This window comes from Centruroides vittatus, unplaced genomic scaffold (genome assembly GCF_030686945.1).
Source record: "Centruroides vittatus isolate TY-2023 unplaced genomic scaffold, ASM3068694v2 scaffold_384, whole genome shotgun sequence".
NCBI classification, from domain to species: Eukaryota; Metazoa; Arthropoda; class Arachnida; order Scorpiones; family Buthidae; genus Centruroides; species Centruroides vittatus.
Genome location: NW_027122705.1, coordinates 201,527 through 224,642, shown reverse-complemented (window position 1 = coordinate 224,642; position 23,116 = coordinate 201,527). Strand labels below are relative to the sequence as shown.

The 23,116-nt window shown below is 30.0% G+C and overlaps 1 protein-coding gene and 1 non-coding gene across 3 annotated transcripts in view; both read left to right on the top strand.

Moving 5' to 3' along the window:
• Positions 1 to 23,116, top strand: part of LOC136988686 (serine/threonine-protein kinase MRCK alpha-like) — a 73,213-nt gene that overhangs the window by 20,581 nt on the left and 29,516 nt on the right. For both annotated transcript variants that reach the window (XM_067286613.1, XM_067286612.1), the window contains exons 4-23: positions 5,763 to 5,858; positions 9,243 to 9,485; positions 9,577 to 9,633; positions 9,744 to 9,887; positions 10,310 to 10,478; positions 10,559 to 10,641; positions 11,463 to 11,542; positions 14,461 to 14,588; positions 15,237 to 15,371; positions 15,455 to 15,612; positions 15,682 to 15,788; positions 15,952 to 16,087; positions 16,155 to 16,327; positions 16,416 to 16,557; positions 16,709 to 16,752; positions 18,809 to 18,914; positions 19,177 to 19,301; positions 20,902 to 21,004; positions 22,594 to 22,742; positions 22,873 to 22,979. In XM_067286613.1, the coding sequence (XP_067142714.1) occupies positions 5,763 to 5,858; positions 9,243 to 9,485; positions 9,577 to 9,633; positions 9,744 to 9,887; positions 10,310 to 10,478; positions 10,559 to 10,641; positions 11,463 to 11,542; positions 14,461 to 14,588; positions 15,237 to 15,371; positions 15,455 to 15,612; positions 15,682 to 15,788; positions 15,952 to 16,087; positions 16,155 to 16,327; positions 16,416 to 16,557; positions 16,709 to 16,752; positions 18,809 to 18,914; positions 19,177 to 19,301; positions 20,902 to 21,004; positions 22,594 to 22,742; positions 22,873 to 22,979 (2,485 nt within the window). The remainder of the gene's footprint in view (positions 1 to 5,762; positions 5,859 to 9,242; positions 9,486 to 9,576; positions 9,634 to 9,743; positions 9,888 to 10,309; positions 10,479 to 10,558; positions 10,642 to 11,462; positions 11,543 to 14,460; positions 14,589 to 15,236; positions 15,372 to 15,454; positions 15,613 to 15,681; positions 15,789 to 15,951; positions 16,088 to 16,154; positions 16,328 to 16,415; positions 16,558 to 16,708; positions 16,753 to 18,808; positions 18,915 to 19,176; positions 19,302 to 20,901; positions 21,005 to 22,593; positions 22,743 to 22,872; positions 22,980 to 23,116) is intronic.
• On the top strand, positions 6,604 to 6,710 carry LOC136988698 (U6 spliceosomal RNA). The gene has a single exon (XR_010882800.1). It is a non-coding gene; the product is annotated as a U6 spliceosomal RNA (small nuclear RNA).

Genomic DNA, 23,116 nt, shown 5'->3' with positions numbered 1-23,116 from the left:
TTAATAATAATCTCGCCATCGGACGGAAAAATCAACAAAAAGAAATTTTAAAGTACCGTCGCCAGGGTGCAGCTTCAAAATTTGCATTTTCCAGCGCTTGTTCCAGCATATAAAAAGCGGAAACACCCACTGGCCAGATGGTTGAAGAGTAAGATGTCTGTGTGTCACCGACTCCTTTTAGTTTTAACTGGATGTTTGTGTTTTTTTAAAGGACTTTTTTACCTTTGGCGACATGAAGCCTAAAAAGGAAGGCCTGTCGCCATATGTGTGTGTTTTTAGTCTGGAACGCAAAATAAATGGTGGTCCCTCTTGGGCAGACTTGTCTTCAATTTGATTAATAGTAATTTTCAATAATTGATGTAGTAGAAGTGCCTATTTTTCGTTTATTTACTACACTGATGTTCAGGTTTAAGTGAACAGTAAATACGCAGTATTAGTAGGTTATATATTTCTGTTCTATTTTAAAGATTTCTTTTGGTACCTCATATCATTTGTATCACTTGGCAATGTTTATACTCTTGTTTGCAATGAGTGGATTTTAAAAAAAGCAGCACGAAATATCTAAATTTAGACTGATGGATTTTTGACCAATGACCTAAGTTATTACTGACAAATGGATCCAATAGAAGTAATGCGACATCTGCAAACACACACGAAAACAAACAATTCTCAATAATCTTAGAGAAATATAAATAAATTTTATTTTGGTAAAAGTTTTAGGGTGGACTAGATTTGCGTAAATAAATTTAGACTTCAAAGACTTCAAGCCAATCTAAACAAAGCAATAAAATAAATTACTTTATAGACATCTTTTCTGTAAATGTTGATAAAGACGTTTTATCATCTTCAGTCTAAAAATTCAAATAAAAATCTTCAAACTTTTTAAAAATAAACTGAATGTAACCGCTGTTTTGGATTTTCAAGACTTCTCGGCTTCTTGTCACTTATGAAACCTTTTACAGGGCTTTTTTGAAAGTGACTTTATAGGTCAGTTTCTGGTTGTGAGGAACTGTGGTAGAAAATACACCAATAGAGCAATTTTGAGATCATCCCACAACAAAAAGAACACTGCCACTTTGAACTCATTTGACAAGAAGAATGCTGAGTAGATCTTGACTTTTCCATCACTGTAAAAATTTTTGAGTGAGTATTTGACTAGTTACATTGCTTTTGTTTGGTAAGTTTTGTATTTTAATACAGCCGGTGGCATAACTCGATAAACAGCGAGTGCTTTCTAAATGCTGGGATCGGTCTTCCACAGTTGTGAGAATGACTAAAAGACTTCTGGAAAAAATTGATGAAACTAAAAATATATCAATGGAAATCAATAGGTAGACTTTCTACCGTGATTATGACCACTTTTCTTTCTGTGGCATAAGATGGAACCAACCCAAAGTTCATTTTTTTTTATGTTATTAAATGAGTGTTCGTGTCTGTATTCCAACGGAACTCCTGAACTTTTGTTAACTAGTTTATCTTTACTAGTCACTATAAATACTTCCTCTACTGTTCTTAGGAGAGCTGGACATACTTAGCATATCACTGATGCTTGCTTCTGGTTTTCCAAATTTTTATGTAATACATATTCAGCTAATGCAATATTGTTTATTTTTCGTGTCGTTTGATAATCGTACTTGATAATCTCGAAATGATTAACTTACATGAAAGGGTTTATGGATAACTTTTATACTACACACTACTTTTTTATTTGACACAGTTTTATAGATTGTCATCGATATGTGCTATACGGAGAGTTAGCTTTATGCATTTTAGCTTAAATATGCTACTTTCAAGGTATCTATCTCCTGCATTAAACAATAACTACATGTATTTAAAAGTAAACATACTATTCAGCAATACAAATGAATTAAATTGAAAGTAAATAAATTTTTTTTAAATGTTATGAGCATTTTTTACTATCTTTTTACCTGTGACTGATAGATAAAACTACAGAAGGCTGGCAGTCATTCGTGGGTCTGTCTCTCACCAAAGAGCTGGATTTTTCTGAGTTTTCACGTAACTAACAGTTTAATAGGGGAAAAGCTCACCCGAGAGGTGCCCTCCTGGCAGATAACTTGTGTGTTTTGTTGCCATATCCTATTAAACTAAGCCAGATACTAACAGTTCATCATTTAAGTTTTTGCACTTTTTCATGGTAGGTAATTGAATGTAATTCTGGTTAAATTATAATTCATAAATTAAATTTTTAATGAATATTTAAGCATTACTTGGCTTAAACGAGGTGTAAAAATAATAATGTATTTGTAACAGTTGATGATTACGATCGAGCATCAGAAAACCTGGCTGGTGAAGTCGTCACTTGCCACTTTGGAGGATCTGAATTTAAGTCTGGGTTAGCTTAGAAATTTAAATTGGCAGATTGAACCTAAGTATACTCAACTACCTGTCCCTCACCACCCAGCTACCTCCTGTTGTGGGCTAACTTTATTTTTTTAAATTTATAGGAAAAAAGTAAATTTTGATTGATAAATTATTGATATATACTCCAAAATTAATGGAAAAGTATATTATGGATAAGTAATACTTAGCAATGGAAATATATTTCAAAAAATACTTTGTTACATGTCGTTGTTATCGAGTGAACATCGTAGACTACTATTTAGACAAATCTGTATGGTGTAGTTTACTAACTTACTAGTATAATCTATATGTAACACAATAAGTATTTATATATCTAAACATAGAAAACATATGGGTGGCTATGAATTTTTCGTCTCCGTTACAATCTTATGGGACCTCTGTCATTAAGTGGCACGCACTTATATTTATTTGTTTTTATGAATATTTTTATGCATAATTTTGTTATTATTGTTAAAATAAGTTAATATTTAATTCAATTTGATAAATTCTAAATAAACAAATACAGTAGTAATATAAATTTGTTTTTTCTGCATTGTATTTGATTTGCAGGAAGAAATTTTGCCATTTTAATAAGCTCAGTTTGTTCATTCAAATTATATTTTATTTAGAAATTATATTCAATAAATATATTAATTCTAATTATAAATTATAACTAGAGCTATCGATCATCGTAACTCGTCAAAAACAAATTAGACGATGCAGCCAATTCATCATTCAGTATTAATATTAATGTTGATAATTCCATTAGTGTCGACATCTAACCTTAATGGTTGAGTGTTGTTAATATTCTTCACACTTCAGATTACCACTTAATTAATTTATTTTATTAAGTATATTTATACGATGATAAATTTTTATATGAAATTAAAACATAACAATGTTTATATCTCCCTTAAGAAGCCTACCTCGGGTGTTTATCGTCGCAAATTTCTATGTTAGAGCACGATTGAAATACTCTGCCGGGAGCAGTAAGGTTTTAATTGTAACAATGTTTCCGAAAAATTAATATATAGAAATATCCAAATAAAACAAAAACCCGAAATATAATTTTTCTTCTTTCGGGACAAGTGGCTTTATAAAATTTTAACTTAAGAAGCCTTTCTGTAGTGTCAAAAATGTTATAATTATATACATTTTCTTGAATAGTTTGTCTGTCTGTCCAATCACTTCACACCCAAAAAACTGACTTCCTTTTACTGATAACTAGAAGTTTGTACAGATAAATTTTGTAAGAATTATTTAATAATTTAAAATGTTAAATCTTGGAATAGTTAGTTTAGAAATTTTCATTAAATTCTGATCAGTTTATCTGTTTGTTTATTTAAATTTATTTTTCTTGTAATTAATATGTTTTATTATTATTCTGCTTGATGTTTTCTTTTTACTGTTTTTTTTTCATCATCTATTTTTGCTTAATTGTTAGTACTATGATGATATTTTGACATATAATATACAAATTACTACTATTTTTTTTGCCTGTTTGTTTGTGGTATTCTGATACGTAATCGAATTACTTACTAAAGTTACCAATAAACCGTGATGAATCACATGTGGGTGTCGCCGACGGCTCCCGTCTTCCAGGAAGCAGGTGATTAAATGTGGGATCCCATTTTATAGTGATTATATTGACAAATATAGCGTCCCATTCACACCATTTTCTTTTAATGTAAGATCTGACTGGTCTTTAAAATTAAATTATAATATTATACATAAAAAAAATTTAATATAATGCTGTGTAGATATAAAAATGAAGGTTATAGGATCTGTCATAGTTCCTGTAGGCCTGTAATTAAAACTAGTGTGTTTGTAATGGTTTTAATATTATATAGGAACAGAAGAACAATTATTGATATTACTCATTTGAATGAATAAATGAATAAAAATGAAGTGATTCAGATCACCGAATCATTCTGCTTATCTCTAATTATATTGTTGTATTAATTATTCATCACCGGTCATTTAGAATTCCATTTATATTAATCTTAAGTGTACGATCAAATTATCTGGTTTAGAGGAGCTGTGTTTCTGTAGAAATTTAACAAATATACCAAGTTATCTCAAGAAGTCAAAGACACTTTGCTGTCGGAAATTTTAAATTTGAAAAGCAATTTTGCTAATATTCAGCTTCAGTAATTATTTTGTGATTTGTTCATTAGTTATGTGTACAGTTTAAGGATGTTGTAAGAAGTGCATTGACATACATGACGAGAGAAAAATCGAGACATTGTCTATGTAGAATTTAATAGTATTAGTGGGATAAGCTTTCTTACTATTGTTTCAATTAATTAACAGTCAGAAAATATTTGCGTTAATGGAGCAGTAATAATCACTGTTCGATTAATGATTTACTACTAAACTTAACATGCCCTGTACCTGTAATTAGGTAACATGACACGTATAAAAGAAATTTCTTGTTATAATTATCTTTCTAAGCAATTATTAGCGAGGTTGAGGCTGAAGTTTTAACGCGAAAATGCATACGTTGGATGTTCGGCACTGCTTTCCTGAAAGCTAGAAGTTTGACAATGGTGTTTGGAAAGTCAGTGGAGTCGTGCTCGACATTCCAAATGCCATTGCCAAACTTCTAGATTTACAGGAAAGTGGTGCTGAATGTCCGACGTACACGTTTTCGTGTTTAAAACTTCGGCCTCAACCTCGCTATTTTTTCCAGGTTATCCAGAAAATACTTGTCTTGATTTCTCATGTGTATATTTCTTAGTTTTGTAAGCTTCTCTTGTAGGAAAATTACAAAACTGAGAAATATGTTAATGGCTTCTTCATTTCTATAGACAAGAAGCAGCATTAAAAGTAACTAATTTAAACATCAAAGATTATCATATTTGGTCTATTTACATATTGTTTCTTTTGTCAAGGCAACATTTAGACTGAAATAATACTTGGGATTTGAGACATAACTGTCAATGTACAGTACCTTCTATAATAATAATTTTATGTTCATGTTCTTTTACATTCACTTTCCATTTATTCCATAAATGCATTTAAAAGATAATTCATACCAAGTTACCATTGAAAATGAATTTAATACAAGCTCAAAAACTTTAATGTAAATCAACATGTTAAAATATTTGATATGTTTGATTTATTACTTTTCAGTTGGAATCTTTCCAAGTTCGTGAAACTATTATAAAGAATTTTTCAGCTTTGTTGCCCCATTTATTTGAAGTAACCCAAATAAATGTATAAACCGAGCTAATAATAACATTTTTTCTTCCTATTTTTTCTGTTAAATCATAAAGACAGAGCATTTAGATGAAGGAATATTTAAATAATTGATAAAATTTCTTTAGATAAAATAGCAACTTATTTATAAGTTTTTAATTTATTACATAAAAGTGACAAAATATTTAATAATATTTTAGACTGCATGCTTCCAAGAAGAACGAGATGTCTTGGTTAACGGAGATAAAAGATGGATTACAAACTTGCATTACTCATTTCAAGATGGCAAAAATTTGGTGAGTGATGAGGAATTTATTTCTTTACTATAAAACCCTTCGTTAAACTTAACGAATACAAATTAGTCGGATGCAGTCGTAGGTATCAAATTAAAGATCCGTAGATGTTATTCTTAGTATAATAATAATAATTTTTTAAGTATAATTCAAAAACAATCACTTCTCTCATTTAACCTTGACTCTTGTTAAATGTTTGGACTAATTTTATATCACAAGTGTCTGCTAAAGTTTCAGATTACTATCAGAACTCTCTTTGAAGTAGTAGCCTATACGAAGTAAAGAAGTTATTGTGTTTACGGATTTTTTTGCAATATTACTTAAAATTACTTTTAAAATGTTCTATTTTCTAAATGTTACGTGCACGTGTTTAAGTATATGTATTTATATATTCGATTATAAGGCAAAGTTTTATTATTTTCAACTTTAGATATCAGTTTTTTAAGTATGAAAGAAATAATTTATCAAAGTTATCTTTATTATGAAGGAGATTAATAAATATAAATTATTATAAATATTGATTGTTAAGATATAGTACAGGTTTAAGTCACTGTACTAAAAGTTACAAAAAACAAACAAATATTTGTTTTATTTTTTAATTCATTGTACAGATGGCCAAAACTGTGGTTCGTATGGCCGTTATCGGCATTTACGTGGCCGTAACCGATCAAAATAGACACTCGTGGATTTTTCTTTAATATTTATCTCGACGACTGTCAGTCGTTGCCGTTATCTCGAACTACACGAAGTATTAGCTTCGGCAGTACTTATGCTAAAATTGGAATGTTATAGAGAAGATTAGTGTGGTTCCCATACGAGGGCAACACGCATATTACATATAATAAACCGATTGAAAAGAAAGTTTTGCCTAAACTTATGTACGATGCATGCAAGAGGAGTATATAGAGTTAACGGGATAAAATCCAAGTGTCCGAAACTAATAACTTGATTTATGTATATTACCGTATTTTGCAGACTATAAGACGCACCTTAATTTTTAAGCAATTTTTTTAAAAAAATACCTATAAGACTCTATGGACTATAAGACGGACCTGAATTTTGGAAGCAATTTTTCGAAGAAAAAAGTGCGTCTTATAGTCCGTAAAATACGGTACTTAAAATTAAACTAATTATCTCCAATTTACTTTTTTCTTGTGGTATATAATTTCTGATTTTAGTAAATATAAATATCTTAGCTATGTTTACATTAAATTCATATTAATGAGGAAACTTGGATATCGAGATAATAGTCCAAGTACGTAAGGATCGGATATCGCCTGTACTCTTACGGGATACGTGAGAGAGTAATAACGATCTGCATAATAGTTTATGGAAATTATACTTAAAATAATAATTTTTCTAAACAGTTGCTACATGTATTTGTTAATAATAGTTGATAACAAGTTTCATCTGAAAATTATATTAAAATAAAAGATTTTTGTTCGAGGGGATTACTTATGAAATTCACTAGTTTCAATGTCTAGAGTTAATTATTTTAAAAATTGCTGTTATTTTCTGTCATGGCATCTGTTATGTTAAACATCAAATTACAGTTATAAAATTCACCTTTTTTTTTTATTATTTTTCAAATAACCTACTTAAAACCTGTTTATATTAAACATTAAAATTTATCTAAAAAATGTCATATGTTTAATAACTGTCTATCTTTAGTCATTTTGTGGAGGAATACTTTGGGAGAGATTCAACAGAATTGCCAGGATCCACACTCCCTGTTTACACAGAAGTTTAAAGGATGCTGTGACTTTTAACATGAAGTCAAACATGAAAAACTTTATATATATTTTTTTTCTCTTTTTTCTTTTTCCCCAAATAAACACCTTATATTTGGCTGTGTTTATCTCTGCCTATCTTTAATTAGTAGTTATAGAACAATAGAGTAAAGTATGGAGAAAAAGTCTTAATTTTAGAAATTTGTTTAATAACCTGATTATCAAGTAAAATAACTTTCGTTTACTTTTTACAGAGCATACGAAAGCAGAAATATAAACCTTTTAATATGAAATCCATGAATAGTTCTATATTTTTAGAGATCAGTACGAAAACATTCTGCTTAAACCCAAGTTTTTTCAGGTCTTTCTAAATCCTCTGTGGGGTTTCAAAACTGTTGTGATAAGTGGAACACAAATTCTAACATGACAGTTTCGGTACCACATCATTGGACGACGGGATGGAAGGTGTAAAAGTACTGGCATGCCACTGAATTTATGGCACCAATGGTCTGGAAACTCCTTCGATAAGGACAAAACTATGAGCAGGAATTCGAAATTTCTGTGGCTTTTAGACTAGTTTACTGGCTGGCTAAAAATGGCATCGTACGTTGGGCACACCTACTTACATTATTTACACAGCACTTTGTGTTGACGATGCTGTAATTTTGTGATATTCTTTATTTTGCTTAAATTTAACCCTTGCTGTAACTTCTAGGAGTGGTGAACGTGTCGGTGGTGGCATCAAACATAAACAGTAGTCCATATAGATCCGAATTTCTAGCAGTCCGTGGTATACTTTAGACACATCAGAGTTGTGTAATTAGTGGGTTAGAAGCTGTTGACGAATCATTACTATAACATATGACTACTGGTGGTTTAGCAAAATAATAAATCTAGCAAGGCTCTGGAACCAAGGGTGCCAGAAATTTGGTGGTGTATCTGTACTAAGATCTAAGTGAAATTTTTTATTTTGATCTTCAAAAAACTGGTTACAAAAAGATGAAAAAGCCTGATATAAATACTTAAAATTTTAATAATTAGTAATTGCAGATGTAGGCATGATTATTTACATATACTTGATACATTAATATGAGTAACATAGCAAAATATACAAGAAATCAGGATAAAGTATAACAGAAAGAAGGAAATGGAACTAACCATATGTAAATATCATAAAATCGAAGATCTAGAAAATGATAATGCTGAATTAGATCCTCCCCTGATTACTGAGACTTTCCAGCAATCACTTTAAATAGGAAGGCCATGTTATAAGAAAATCTAATTAAGATTTAAATTGTTTCACACACAAAATCTCCTTGCATTGAACTGTTGTAGAGACTTCATTTCATATTAATGATAAAACTTTTCAATTGAAAGTGTCTTAGAATTTTTTATGCTTAATACCTCCATAGTTGAAAATGGATCTTAAACTCACTGATGTAAAACAATTGTCATGTAAGAAACAAAGCCCAAATCGTAGAATAATTGTAATTCATGCATGGTAAGCAGGAGTTGCAGATTCGAGTCCCGCTTCGGATTGATCTTTTCTTCCACAATATTCAAAATAAATTTAATACAAGACAGCAATTTAGTCCCATATATTTAACTGTTTGATTAATTTAATAATTATGTATACTATAATAATGTTTTGTTTTAGTATTTTGTTATGGATTATTATTGCGGAGGTGACCTCCTGACCTTACTCAGCAAATTCGAAGACCATCTACCGGAAGACATGGCAAGATTTTACATATCGGAAATGGTGTTGGCCATCGATTCCATACACAAATTAAATTACGTTCACCGTGACATCAAACCGGATAACGTTCTTCTCGATGCAAACGGTCACATTCGACTAGCGGATTTTGGGTCCTGTCTGAAATTGTGCGAGGATGGCACTGTAAGTCTGAAAATCTTACAAAAATTGATCTTTAACTATGTTATATTGTTAAATTTTTTGATATATTTAATTTTAAAAATATATTTATTAGGTGCAATCAAACGTTGCAGTCGGAACTCCTGATTATATATCTCCCGAAATATTAAGGGTATTAATATTTTTTATAATTCTATATATTCTTAAATCAGCATATATTGATAATTTACATAGTTTTATAACCAAATTTTTTGACCAACAAAAAATTATTCTCTTATTTAGGCAATGGAAGACGGTCAAGGCCGATACGGAGCCGAATGCGATTGGTGGTCGTTAGGCGTTTGCATGTATGAAATGTTATACGGAGAAACACCCTTTTATGCCGAATCTCTCGTAGAAACCTATGGAAAAATTATGAACCATAAGGTAATGCAATGGCTGGAATATTATTATTATTGAGGGTATTGGTAGAATTTGGTATTATATCGTGTTATTTTAACTTATGTGCTTTGTGATAAGCTAAATCTAATAACATTACTCTGATAACAATATGGGTGATTACAATAAATGAATTTCAGTGTCCATTGAAGCCATATAATCTTTGTTTGGATAAAATTATTATTGTAATGTAAAATTAGATGTGAGTTTTTTATGAAATCAGTTCTGATTTTTCTTCTAAATACAGTTAAATATAAACATCAGACCTATTAAAAGTATTACTTAACTCGGCTATGATTGCCTTAAATGTGCAGTGTTTATCAACTCAATTTATTTAGTAAAACTAAATCTAAATCCCATTCATGTTTTGTAATGACGATCCAAAAACCTTTTCTTGTTTAAATTTCTAGAATTGTTTTGAATTTCCTGACGATTTATGTTACGAAGTATCGGCCGAAGCCAAAGACCTAATGCAGAGACTGATATGCAGTGCCGAATGCAGGTTGGGTCAGAACGGATTGGAAGATTTCAAAAATCATCCATGGTTTGCAGGAGTTGACTGGGAAAACATAAGAGAGAGTAATGAGATTTCTTTGTTAAGTTATATAATCAAGTAATATAACAGTAAAAAAAATATAATAATAAATTAATTGTTACAGGTGATGCTCCTTACGTACCAGAGGTCGCCAGTGCCACCGATACTTCTAATTTTGATGTTGACGAAACAGATTTAAAAGGCTCGGTGAGTACAGGTTTAATTTTGGACGAAATAAGAAACATTTTCATACTGTGAATTTGCATACTTAAACACTTGCATACAAAACATGATTGGTGGCTTTGTGACTTAATTGTCATTTTTATGAAACACTTGGTCACACTTTAATTTATTACATTAGTTTCGTTGTTTAGCAGCAGAGTTTTTGGACATATTTTTTTTGTTTTGAAAGATTTTATAAAGTTTGAGAGAGTGAATTGAGAATGAATTTGCAGAAAAATCTATTTTAAAGAATGTCTTATGAAAGCATTAAACTGTTAAGAGAATTTTCAATGATTATACTGTAAGAAAAGTGCTATTTTCTTATAACATTATAACAATACATCAGATGTATAATGTCTGCAGTTATGAGATTATAATGGAGAACAGTACAGTGTTTTTGTTAGAATTTGACACCACTTATGACTCGGATAGTGTCAAACCTTGTCACGTACATGAATTACCACATACAACCATTACAATCATTATTCATTTAGTAAAACATGGAATTACAATTCTTTGGCTACCACTCTGTTACACTGATCTAGCTTTTAACTGTTTTTTTTCCCCACCAAACATTTAAAAAAAAAACCTGGAAAAATTTCACAATCTTCAAAGGAAACAAACAAGTTGTAAAAGCATATTGAAGCTTGAGATAATTATTTTTCAATTCGTTCCTGGAATTTTTTTAGCATTTATATATTTCTACTATTTAATTTGAAGATATTTGCTGCAAAATAATAATAATAAATCAATATTTTGGAATACTTTTTTATGTTAAATTAATATTTTATATTTGTGCTTTACAGGAATCTGTTCCTCCTACATCAAATTCAATATTTTCTGGTCTTCATTTGCCATTTATTGGATTTACTTTCACATCTGGAAGGTATATTTGATTTTTATTCCAATTTTATTATTTGTATTGTTAATTTTATTGTATATTACTTTTTAATTTTAAAGCACTAAAAAGTATTCAAATGGAATACTGTTTAACTGAAAGTTAACTTTCCTTCTGATTTTAAAGGCAAAACACTTAAAATTTTTGAATTTTCTGAAGAATTTAAATTGCCCATTCTGGAAGGCAGACAAATTTTTTATGCCAAGGATTTGAAATTATTGATTGTTTAATTAATAAATCTTTAAGTTAATATTATATTAAACTATCTTAAATGGTAGATTTCATAATCAAGTGTCAAGAATTCTGTAAAAATATGTCATCTCTACAATTTAAAATTCTATACTTAGTGTTTAAGCCTTAAGAAGTTTTTCTGACAACACAGCCTTCATTTTAAAACAAAAATCTAAAATTTAAAAGTTTAAAGGCTGGTTCTTGCTACAATGGAATCTGTGATGATAAGTATCTAAGCCATGGCATAGTGGTCACTACATCTTCAGTCTGCCATGGAAAAAAAGTTGCTTACAAGTCAAGTCGAGCCTAACTTTTACTGTGACGGCAAGGAGAAAAATAAAATAAACATTTACATTGATGTCATTCAATGCTGAATTCACTACCAGTCTGGCTTTTCTGATGTGAACTTCACGGATATGCCATTTGACAACATTCTGCGGTAACGAGAATTGCACTATGGCTCTGTATTGATAAGTCATTGCATAAACCATTGTAAGTTAGAACTAGCCTTAAAGTGATAAACTTTTACTGGAATTTATAAATAATTATATTTTCAAAAATGTATTTGAATTTAAGAAAAATTTTAATAGGAGATAACAGCTTATATACGTAAGATATACGAGGGCTATTTTTTAAATAAGGTCTGTTTGTGAATGAGAATGAGAATGACGCTCAATTGCAGCAGTGTGCATGAGCATCTGCTTTCAGCATTCTTTGTGCGTGTTTAGATGCCATTTTCAGCCGTATTGTCTGTCTGTGTGCTGAGCTGTAAAAGTTTATAATGTTTAAGAAAATTGAGTCGCCCACAGGCTGTAAGATACAATCTGTTATTCGATTTCAGCACGAAAGATTATGGTAACTGTCTCTTGGGACAAGAAAGGAACTTTTTTACTGGATTTTATGCCAAGAGTCACAACAATCAATTCTGATGCTTATTGTGTGACCTTGAGAAAACTCCACCGTGCCATACAAGACAAGTGGCGTGGCCTAATGTCTTCCAGTGGCAGGCGGCAGATTTCTTTGAAGTCGGAATTTAAAAAATTTTTGAGCGGTATGACAAATGTTTAAACAAAAATGGAAATTATGTAGAAACATAGATAAAAGTATGTAGAATATTGGAAAAAATATATTTTAACGATATTTACAGTATTTTTCTTATCAAAAAACGGACCTTATTTAAAAAATACCCTTTGTAATATAAACGGTAATATACTTTAAGATATAAGACAAGAATACATGAGATAAAACCAACTGATGAAAGGTAATAATAGCCTTAAGTGTACATTTTGGTTTAATAAAATCTCACTGTAATTTCCTATTGAAAACTGTGGTATGATAAGTCCTTCAAATTCATAGTAAATTTAAAAATAGCTATTAAGAAGATTAATTAATATACTTTTTTGAATTCTAGAATGCTAAAATTTCAGAATTTGATTTTAAAAATAATTAATCTGAATTATTTTACCAAATTTATTTACTTTTACTTACATGATTAGAGAATTAATGACAAGATATTAGCTTACTCATAAAATTAAGTTAGCTACTTCTAGTTCTATACCCTCAATATATATAAATGTTATATGTAAACAGCTCTTTTTAGGCTTGTTATAAGGCCTGTAATTTTAAACTTACTTTAAAAAGTTTTCATTTATAAACATAACTTTTGCATTAGAAACAATGCGAAAAATACATATTTTAATTGAAGACTCCTGTAATAAACTAAGTTTAAAATCGTGATATACATACAAAATTCATTCGCAGAACATACATTCAGACTTACAGATCAATATTTAATTAAAGATAACAGCAATTAATTCATCAAAAAGTATATAAATAGTAAAGGGATTGTTATTTAGCAAATGCATTTAATCTATTCAGAAGTCATTTTATATACTGCATTTATAATTACTGTGTTTCCTTAATTCTAATGTGTTAGCAAATCTAATGCGCACTCAAGTTTCAAGACATCAAAACTACCAAAAATTAAAAAAAGGCAAATGTGATGCATGCCCTGCATACATGCAACAGAAAAAATTTAATGTCTATAAATGTTTGAGTACTTGGCAATATCCATATTTTCAAATATGTTCACTTATGACTTCATTATCAGGTATAGAGGATCTGCAGACCAATACAAATTACAGTACGAGTGACATTTTAATGGAAACATTTTGTGTCAGTATGTTTGAGCTTGAAATTTACCAGATAGGTTGTATCACTCTGAAAATATCTGTAAATGTGTTCTCCAGCATAATAGATAACTCTTCACTTAAATGTAGATTTATAGGAGACTCGTCATTCACGCGGATTGCTACAGTTTAGAGACCACCGAACCATTCCGAAACCAAAACTAAGATCAAAGTAATGGAGAGAGTTATTTACCGTGACTATACAGATGACACACAAACACAAATTGCCAAACAGAGTGAAGAGCAAACAATACAAATTACATTGCATTAAGTCTGATTTTAACGCTTGCCCCAATTTTTGAGACCAGAAAAGTCCCAAAAGAAAGGTACGCATTGCAGTCAAGAAAATACAGTAGTAAAGGTTAACTGCCATAATTTCCTTTTTACAAGAGAAATAAAATTATTAAATATTTAAAAAATTTTTTATTGCTCTTAATTAAATTTAAATTATCAAATTTAATATACAAAATATTTTGTTACTCAAAGCCAATTCTCGGGTATCCTGTGTGACGCATCTAGTCAAGATCAAATCGATAGTGCAACGCTTAGTAAACGAGAATTAAAAATACAAAAGTTAGAGCAAGAGAAAGCTCAACTTATTAAAAAGTTAAAAGGTAATTTGTTTGTTTTTTCTATTTAATTTAGTCTCATAACACTAGTGTTAAGTTTTGTGGATGTATACAAGTAGTCCTCTGTTAATACAGTAGGTGAGAAGCTATATATATCGTTCCAGTTTACTGTTGTGGTTTTTATTAATGCAGTAGGTATACAAAGTACATTGACACTGATCTGTATATATGTCGATGGAGATCGGCTAAGGACAACGAGTAAGAAAAATGTTCCGTCAGGTTTTGAACAGATATTAAAAAACAAGGCATACATGTTGTGTACAGCATACTCATTTCTCCTAACTTTTCTAGTATAGCATATAATAAAAATAGGCGTATACCTTAGGAGGGGACAATTTGCTAGTAGAAAAATATTGGGGGAGACATGTCCCATCTGTTCCATACAGATCTGTTGATTCATAGGAAACAGAGGGGACATGTAGATCTTCGCCAGAACTATATCATACTGAAAATTGGTGCATAGGACAATTGTTCGTAATTAATAAATGCAATAAAATGAAAATGCATTAGATATGTGTTAACTGAGAACTACTTGTATTAAAAAAATAACAATTATAAAAATTTTCAACTATTGTTGATTTTTTTTTAAGATAATTTGGTTACATACTTTTTTTTTTATATATATGTATATAGAAATGGGCAAAATCCTCGAACAACATGGTGTTGCGATGGATCCCGACGATCATAAGATACTGAAAAACTCAACAGTCGATGCTGAAGTCAGAAAATACCAAGATGAGATTAATATTTTAAGAAAAAAGAATTCCGGTAAAAGTTTGTTTTTTTCTTAGCTGACTTTGATATTTTTTAAAATAATTATTTAATATAAAATTTATTTCAATAAATTCTAGAGATGGAAGCCGAACTCTGTAAGTTAATACAAGAACATAAAGAAACTATAAATAAGAAACAAGAACTAGAATCCCTACAAGATGAAAAATCTGCTCGAATCAAAGAATTAGAAAGAGCCTTCAGAATTTTAAAAGCTGAAAGAGAAGACATGCACAAAGTAATTGACGATTGTTAACAAAATAATTGGATTAGCCAATTAATTAAAAAATTATACTTTTTTTTTAAGGATTATATAGAAGCTCAGGAAAAATTGAGATTACAGTCTAAAGAACTGAAAGATGCTCTTGCACAACGAAAATTAGCTATGACGGAATATACCGAAGTTAGTGATAAGTAAGTATCTACGTAGTTGTGAAATTTGAGTAAAGTTTGTTCGGTTTAATTTACATATAACATTATATATTTTGTGCTCGTATCATAGGTTTTCTATTATTATTCTAGTAATTCTATGTTAAGTTTTTAAAATAAATACTAATAAATAAATTATTTTTTAAAGGTTATCCGAATTGCGAGCACAAAAGCAGAAGTTATCGCGGCAAGTACGTGATAAAGAAGAAGAATTTGAAACTGTCATGCAAAAAATTGATAATTTGCGACAAGACCTCAGAAAAGCAGATAAACTGAGACGAGAAGTAAGTTACTTTTTCTTGATTTAATGCGTGCATTTATTACGTAAATAAATTCAAAGTGTTTTATTAGCTCGAAGGAAGGATGGAAGAAGCGCAGACCGAAGCCACCAAAGAGAGAAGACTGAGGGAAAGAAGCGAAGAATACGCACACCACTTGGAAGAAGAGATGGAAGCCTTAAAGCAACGACAGATCGGCCGTTCTACGAGCCCGGTACATTTGGAAGCTGTTCAAGAAGCCAGCCGGTAATATTTCAAAACTTGTTATTCGGTTATAATTTTATAAATTTACGGTTTTATTAAGTTATAATAAAACTGTAATTGCTTTTATTAGTTTGAAACTAGAACTAGAAAATTTAGAACTTCAGCATGGAGAAATCTTAAGCCAGCAGCAATCCCGGTATCAGACAGAACTTGCTTGTTTACAAGAACAATTGCAAGAAGTGGATAGTGCAAGAGAAGCAGCCGAGAGAGAGGTAGTTAATTTAAATATTACGAAGTCTAACATTTGATTAAAAATGTGATAAAAATTGTCTTTGCGTGAAACAAAATGTTTTTTATTGTTTCAAAATTAAAATGAGAATATATGTTTATATTAATGACTTTATAATTTACTTTTGTTTTTAGATTTTAGTACTTAAAGAGAAAATTGAGGAAACAAGACATGAATGGTAAGATGATAATTGTATTCATTAAGTCTTAGTTTGTGATTATTTATAAAATTTAATTAAATAATAATAATTCTGTTATATTCTATTTTATATAAGTAGACTATATGTGTGTCTGACTAATTTGTATACACTCCTAAATCCTTTGATTGATCTCAGATTTTTCATAGTTGAGAACACTGCCAAGATAGAACTAAACAGAATGAATCTAAAACTTCTTACAAACATACAGTATATTTCTAATGTTTTCAGTCAACACTGCAGACTTTTGTCAGGAAATAGCTGTTTCCAAGATAGAATGTTTGTATACTATAACTGAATATCATACTTTTCATAGTTACTCTCTAGGACCCTGTGAGAGAAATATTGGATATCATAAAATCAGTCATTTCTATTTCTATTTTTATTCTTCATATTACCCCACATAGCCTTTGATTGACCGAGATCAAAGTTTTTAAACATTCTTTCTAGGATCCTGTGAAAAATGTAGGCTATCATAAAATACAACTACCGCCTGATTTCATCCTGTTGACACTGATAATTTAAGCTTAATGCATTATCATTAATTGAATTAGTTCCATCACTGAATTAGACCCACATGCTTAAATAATCCCACATCCCCAGCTACATTTAAAAAAAATAAACCCAAATTTTATATTTTCTAAGCTACAGATTACAGCCTATTCAAAATTGTAAATTATTGTGTCACACTTCTTGTTGTCTGTGTTACTTTCAGAATTATTTTTTGGTTTTAATTTAATGTACAATACCCTGTAGCCACTTGCATTAACACATACAAAAAGTAATTTGAATGGCCTCGCAGGCTCAAATAAACCCACGCCTCAAATTGATTTTAAAAAATAGACCCATAGTCTGTCTATTTGAGTGCATATGGTATATACACAAGTTTTTAATACAGTTTTAATTTTAATGTTTGCCCTTATTACTTCTTGCCCATGCAAGGCCTGGCATATCTACTAGTTAACTCTAAATTGTAAATTATATATTAACAACTCTTAAGTTACATAAAAAATTTAAATTGGATAAACATTGTAAAATTAAAAAGTTTGAAACTGTAAGATTGTTTTAAATTTTGATCTTAGTTTTGAGATATTTAATAAAAGACACAAATTTCAAATTTGTTTGAAGGATTGTCAAAAGAATAAGAAGAAAAATTGAAAATACACATGTTTCCCTCAAACATCTTTAGTTTTAAACTGTTCTATAAAATCCATTTGTTGTTCAGATGTGTGAATAAAATGTATTGGAGAATGTCAATCAATACTCCAAGTTCCATATACATACATTTGAAAATACTGCCACCACACAGTCTAGGTTGCCAGAGTCTTATTTCTCAGTCTGCATGATCATGTGACACATCTCTTTGGACATTTTTCTTTGTGGGCACATCAAGAATCGTGTGTATGCTACAAAAGTGTCGGATGCAAGAGTCCACATACGAGAATTGCAGAAGCTATTAATGGCTTGACTCCTAACATGCTGGCTCCAACATAGTTAGAATCAAGTACAGACCAGATATATATCAGGTGCATGTGTGGAAATGCACTGATTTAATGCAGTAAAATTATTTTTGGATGCACTTTCTATTATCATTGTTTACAGTACTATACTAGCATTTCTTTTTCCAAAAATAATCCACAAAACTAGAGACATTTGAAGGGAACACTACATATTTTGAGATCACTCCATCTTTTAACAATGTCCATTGGAAGTAATGCTAGTAATGTAATATAAAAATCTATATTTTTGATTAAATAGTTAAATGTGTAATAAATCTTACTTTGAAAAATCAGAATTTTCAAATGTATAAAAAGCTAATTATACTGGAACAGTGTTTGATTCCTTGCAAATGCAATATTTGATGGTGAAAGTAGTTAAGGTATTGGGCCTATCTATTGCAACCTACCATTGCAGGCCTGGTCAAACCCACAGTGGGTTCAACAGGCCTGCAATGGGATTAAATTTTAACAAATTTCATTTAAATAAATTAAAACCAATATTTATTATGAAAAAAATCTTAATGTATTTATTTTTATAGTGCTGTTGAGCATCAAGAATTAATTATCGAAATTAAACGAACTCATGAAAGAGAGAAAGATATGTTACATGAAGAGAATAGGAAGCTTGTACAAGAAATTGATCAGGTATTGTTTTATCTACAAATGACAGTTCTTTCATAATATAGTTCTATATTAGTGGTACCCAAACTACAGTCCAAGGGCCAAATCTTATAAATGTTACACAAAAAGTAGGTCTATTTCTATGTAGAAAATACAAAATATTTGTGACCTGTGTACTTACAACTTATGCACAATTTGGTCAGCCAGTCGAAAAGTTTGGGCATCACCGTTCTAGGTAAAGAAATTAAATTCTCGTTTTAAATTGATTTAATTTTTTAATATTCAGCTATCGCAAATCATCAAAAGACAGCAGGACGAAAGAAGAAGGATTGAAGATGATTTGATAAATGTCAGAGAGAAACGTGAGTCTATTGCTCAATGGGAAGCACAAATCAGCGAAATTATTCAATGGTTAGTATCTTTAAAACAGTTTTAAACTAAATACTTTCAATTTGTTAGCTTTTCTTTTTCTTAACTTAGTTTGAATCCCTGATTCATCACAGTTGTAAATACACTTTGTTTCACAGCTTAAAAATTAGTCATTTTGGTGCTGCGTGCATTCTTTTTACATACGTTTGGGGCCTTGCCTGTAGACGAGGAGAGGCAACTGCTTCATATGCCAAATTGGAAGGGGTGCTAAAAAGGCATCATAATGTTTATAGAAGTATAAGTACATTGGCATCATTCTTAGGCTTGCCTCAGTGCCAAAATTATCCAGATAAATATTTGTAATATTATTTCATTTTTTAGTATAGCCTGAAGTAAATGAAATACAAACTGTAATTATATATTTATTGAGAATATAAAATTACTACTTTTACTGAAAAATATAAAATTGAAAATGAAAATTGACATTTATTGCAGTCTACAATTGATGAAAATCTAATCATTTTCTAATCTTTCTTGCTTATTCTTCATTTACAAGTTGTCTGAAAGTTTCAGGAGCGAGTTTAAGCAAAAAAATAACTATTTAAATTTCAGCTTTGAACTCAAAATTTTTGGAAATAAACATAATTAGATGAAGTAGTTGTTAATATTAACTAAATTTAAACTTTGTTAAAAGTGTTTTTAAAGAAAGAAAATTTAGTTAATTGAAAACTTTAATTAATACATAAGAAACTGTTCAAATTACATTACTGACTGACTAACAGGCCAGATTTATTATTGGATTACATAATTAAATATACAAATGCTGTATAATTTGAACTAAAGGTACGCAATCAAGTCGCCATCTCATAGTAAATTAATTCATTTAAAATATTCTGGAAGGAAAGATCAATTCAGAATGAGACTCAATTAAGCTATCTGGACCTCTCCGACTTTCTAAGTATGTTGCCCAAAATGAAGAAACCAATTGCACCTACATCAGAAAGGTTAATTGAAAGAATTACTCAGAAATTAGTATATTTAAATTAAAATTTTAACAATAATAGACAAATGTGCAATCACTTTCAACAAGGAAAAGTTCTGTCATGTTCAGACAGAAATCTTCAAAGTTTGAATGGTTTCTCTGGATAGTTAAACTGTTTAACAGTCCAGAAAAACCATTCAAACTTCAAACATCTGTGTCTGAAGATGACACAACTTTTTCTTGTCAAAAATGCTTGTGCATTCATGTATTATTGTTAACATTTCTATTTAAATATATTAATCTAACATTGGGAGAGAGAATAATTCTTTAAGGTAGCATCTAAGTTAGTTGGTCTGGAAGCAAAGATTGGACAGAAGTCCAGGTAGCGTAATTGGCAACACAATTGCACAGTAAGGAGTTGCAGGTTAGTCTAAACTTCAGCCTTTTGGATTAAACTTAATTGCCTACCTTTAGTCCAAATTACTTGGCATTTGTATGTTTGATTAGCCAAAATGAGTTCAATAATAAACTCTGCATGTTATTTGATTTGATCAGAAGTACATATCATTTCCTCAAAGTCCAACTATATACATATATAGTTTTTTGTATTTTAGTTTCTCAAATACAAAACTGTGAAATTAATACAATCGTTGCATTTAGGGTCAGTGACGAAAAAGACGCAAGAGGATATTTACAAGCCTTGGCTACTAAAATGACAGAAGAACTGGAAAGTCTGAAACTCAGTGGAATGTCTACAACACTGGTGAGTTCTTTAATGAAATTGTCAGCTCTGAATAGTTTGATATATTAAACTAGCAATGATAATTTATTGTACTAGGAGATTGAAATATCTGCCGAGATTCAATTTGGTTTAAAATTACCAAAATTAACAAATCAGATAGTGTTCGTTCAGACACAAGGTAAATTATACAGCTAAATGTTACGAACGTAATACGGTCGTCATAAGAGGATTTATTAATTAATTTTTATCAATTTTATTTTTCTGCACTTTCTCTGCATATAATTTTTGAATAAAGGTATGAAATACTTATATCAATCTTGGTACTTGATATAAGCATGTTATATCAAGCACTATATATAAAAAAATTAATAATTCAAAAATGTAATAGCATATAATTTACAATATAAATGATATAAAGTCTTTTAAGAAATTATAAGACTTGCTTCTTTTATATTTCCTTTCTGCATAATTATAAATATTATTCTTGGCATCAAATCCACAGTTTTTTGAAGTTTTAGGCTTGATTTTGTCCCATTCTTTTGTAATGATGACTTCTAACTCATCCATATTTGAAAATTGGAAATTATTGGGATAAATCTAAGTTTTAGACTTTTGTGAAGGCAGGTGTAAAATTTTCAATATTTTCCTTCTTAAACCTTTATTGATTTGTGATAAGGGACATTATGATCTTGAAAATCTTGAAACCATCAATTAACAGTTGATATAAGACTAGTTTTTTCTGCCAATATTATTTGATAGATTGTTTGAGTTTGTTCTAATGATTGCATCTTCTAATTCCTTTTTTTCGTCAGAGCCTATTAATGGTCAGTGGACAAAACCACCGAACATTGGTAGTTGGCTGCAGGTTTTCACCTGATTAATAGACTGGCTGCATGGGGTTTTCTTTTTCTTTTTTTGGCATGTCTAACACCTAAATAGGGGCCAGTTTTAGATTGTCTACTAGCTCGGTGGTTCTCAAAGTATGATCCGTGAACCATTGGTGGTCTGCCACGGTCATTTTCCTGAAATGCAGTTTTGTGCTGTTTTATCCAGAGAAAAGAACATTACATATCACATACCTTTACATTAGATTACTGGATAGATTGTGAACCATAATAATTTGTCTTTAATGATCTAAATTGATATATACAGGATAAGAAGTGGATGGGGCATAGAGGTCTCTGGATTAATAACTTTGAAAACCATTACGCTGTATCCACTAATATTCCAAACGACTGTCTTATTAAGTCAGGCTACTTCTCCTCAAGTATTTTTAATTAATTTCTAAATATTTTGTCACTCGAGGCAGGCATTAGGGGGTCTTTTCTTATTAAGTTTAATAATTGCGGAGAAGTAGCCTGATTTAATATGGCAGTCAGTTGGCATATTACTAATGTATCGGGTTTCTTGATGTTTGTATAACTGTATCTACTATGATGTTTGTATAACTGTATCAGTAAACTGTTTGTAAACTGTATCTACTATGATGTTTGTATAACTGTATCATTTGAGTTTTATCTCAAATGTAGCTCTGGACATATCACAGGAATGTAGATTTGAATAGATTTATTGAAATTCTGATATTTTCATTTGTCGAATTTCTTTTATAGGAAAAGAATTGGAGGAATAGAAGATCACAGAAGCTGGATAAAATGGAACTCTTGAGTTTGCAGTCCAGTTTGCAGAGTGAAATCCAAGCCAAGCAAGCAATTAGTGACGAACTTACAAGAGTTAGAGCTGAACTTGTGGCCCAGCAAAAGTAAATTATTTTCTCTGTTTATTTTAATTTGGTGAATTTTATATCTTGTTTTTTCTGCTTAAAATTATATTTAATTATATAATTTATATATCTGATAAAATGAATATATGTATTTTGTGTTATCTTTAAGGGAACTTGTTGAAAATCAACAAAAGACTGAATTATTTAAAAAAGATATTATGAAGAAAGATGCTCAAATCAGAGAACTACAACATAGATTGGCAGCTGGAGATAGCTGTAAGTAATTACTTAACACTTCAGTTTAAGGTGTAATGTATTGTGTAGTTGAATATTAATATATTCCAAGTATTTTCATGAACATTATTAAACAATTTATGAATTATTCTAAGTCTTTGTTAGAATATTAAATTTGT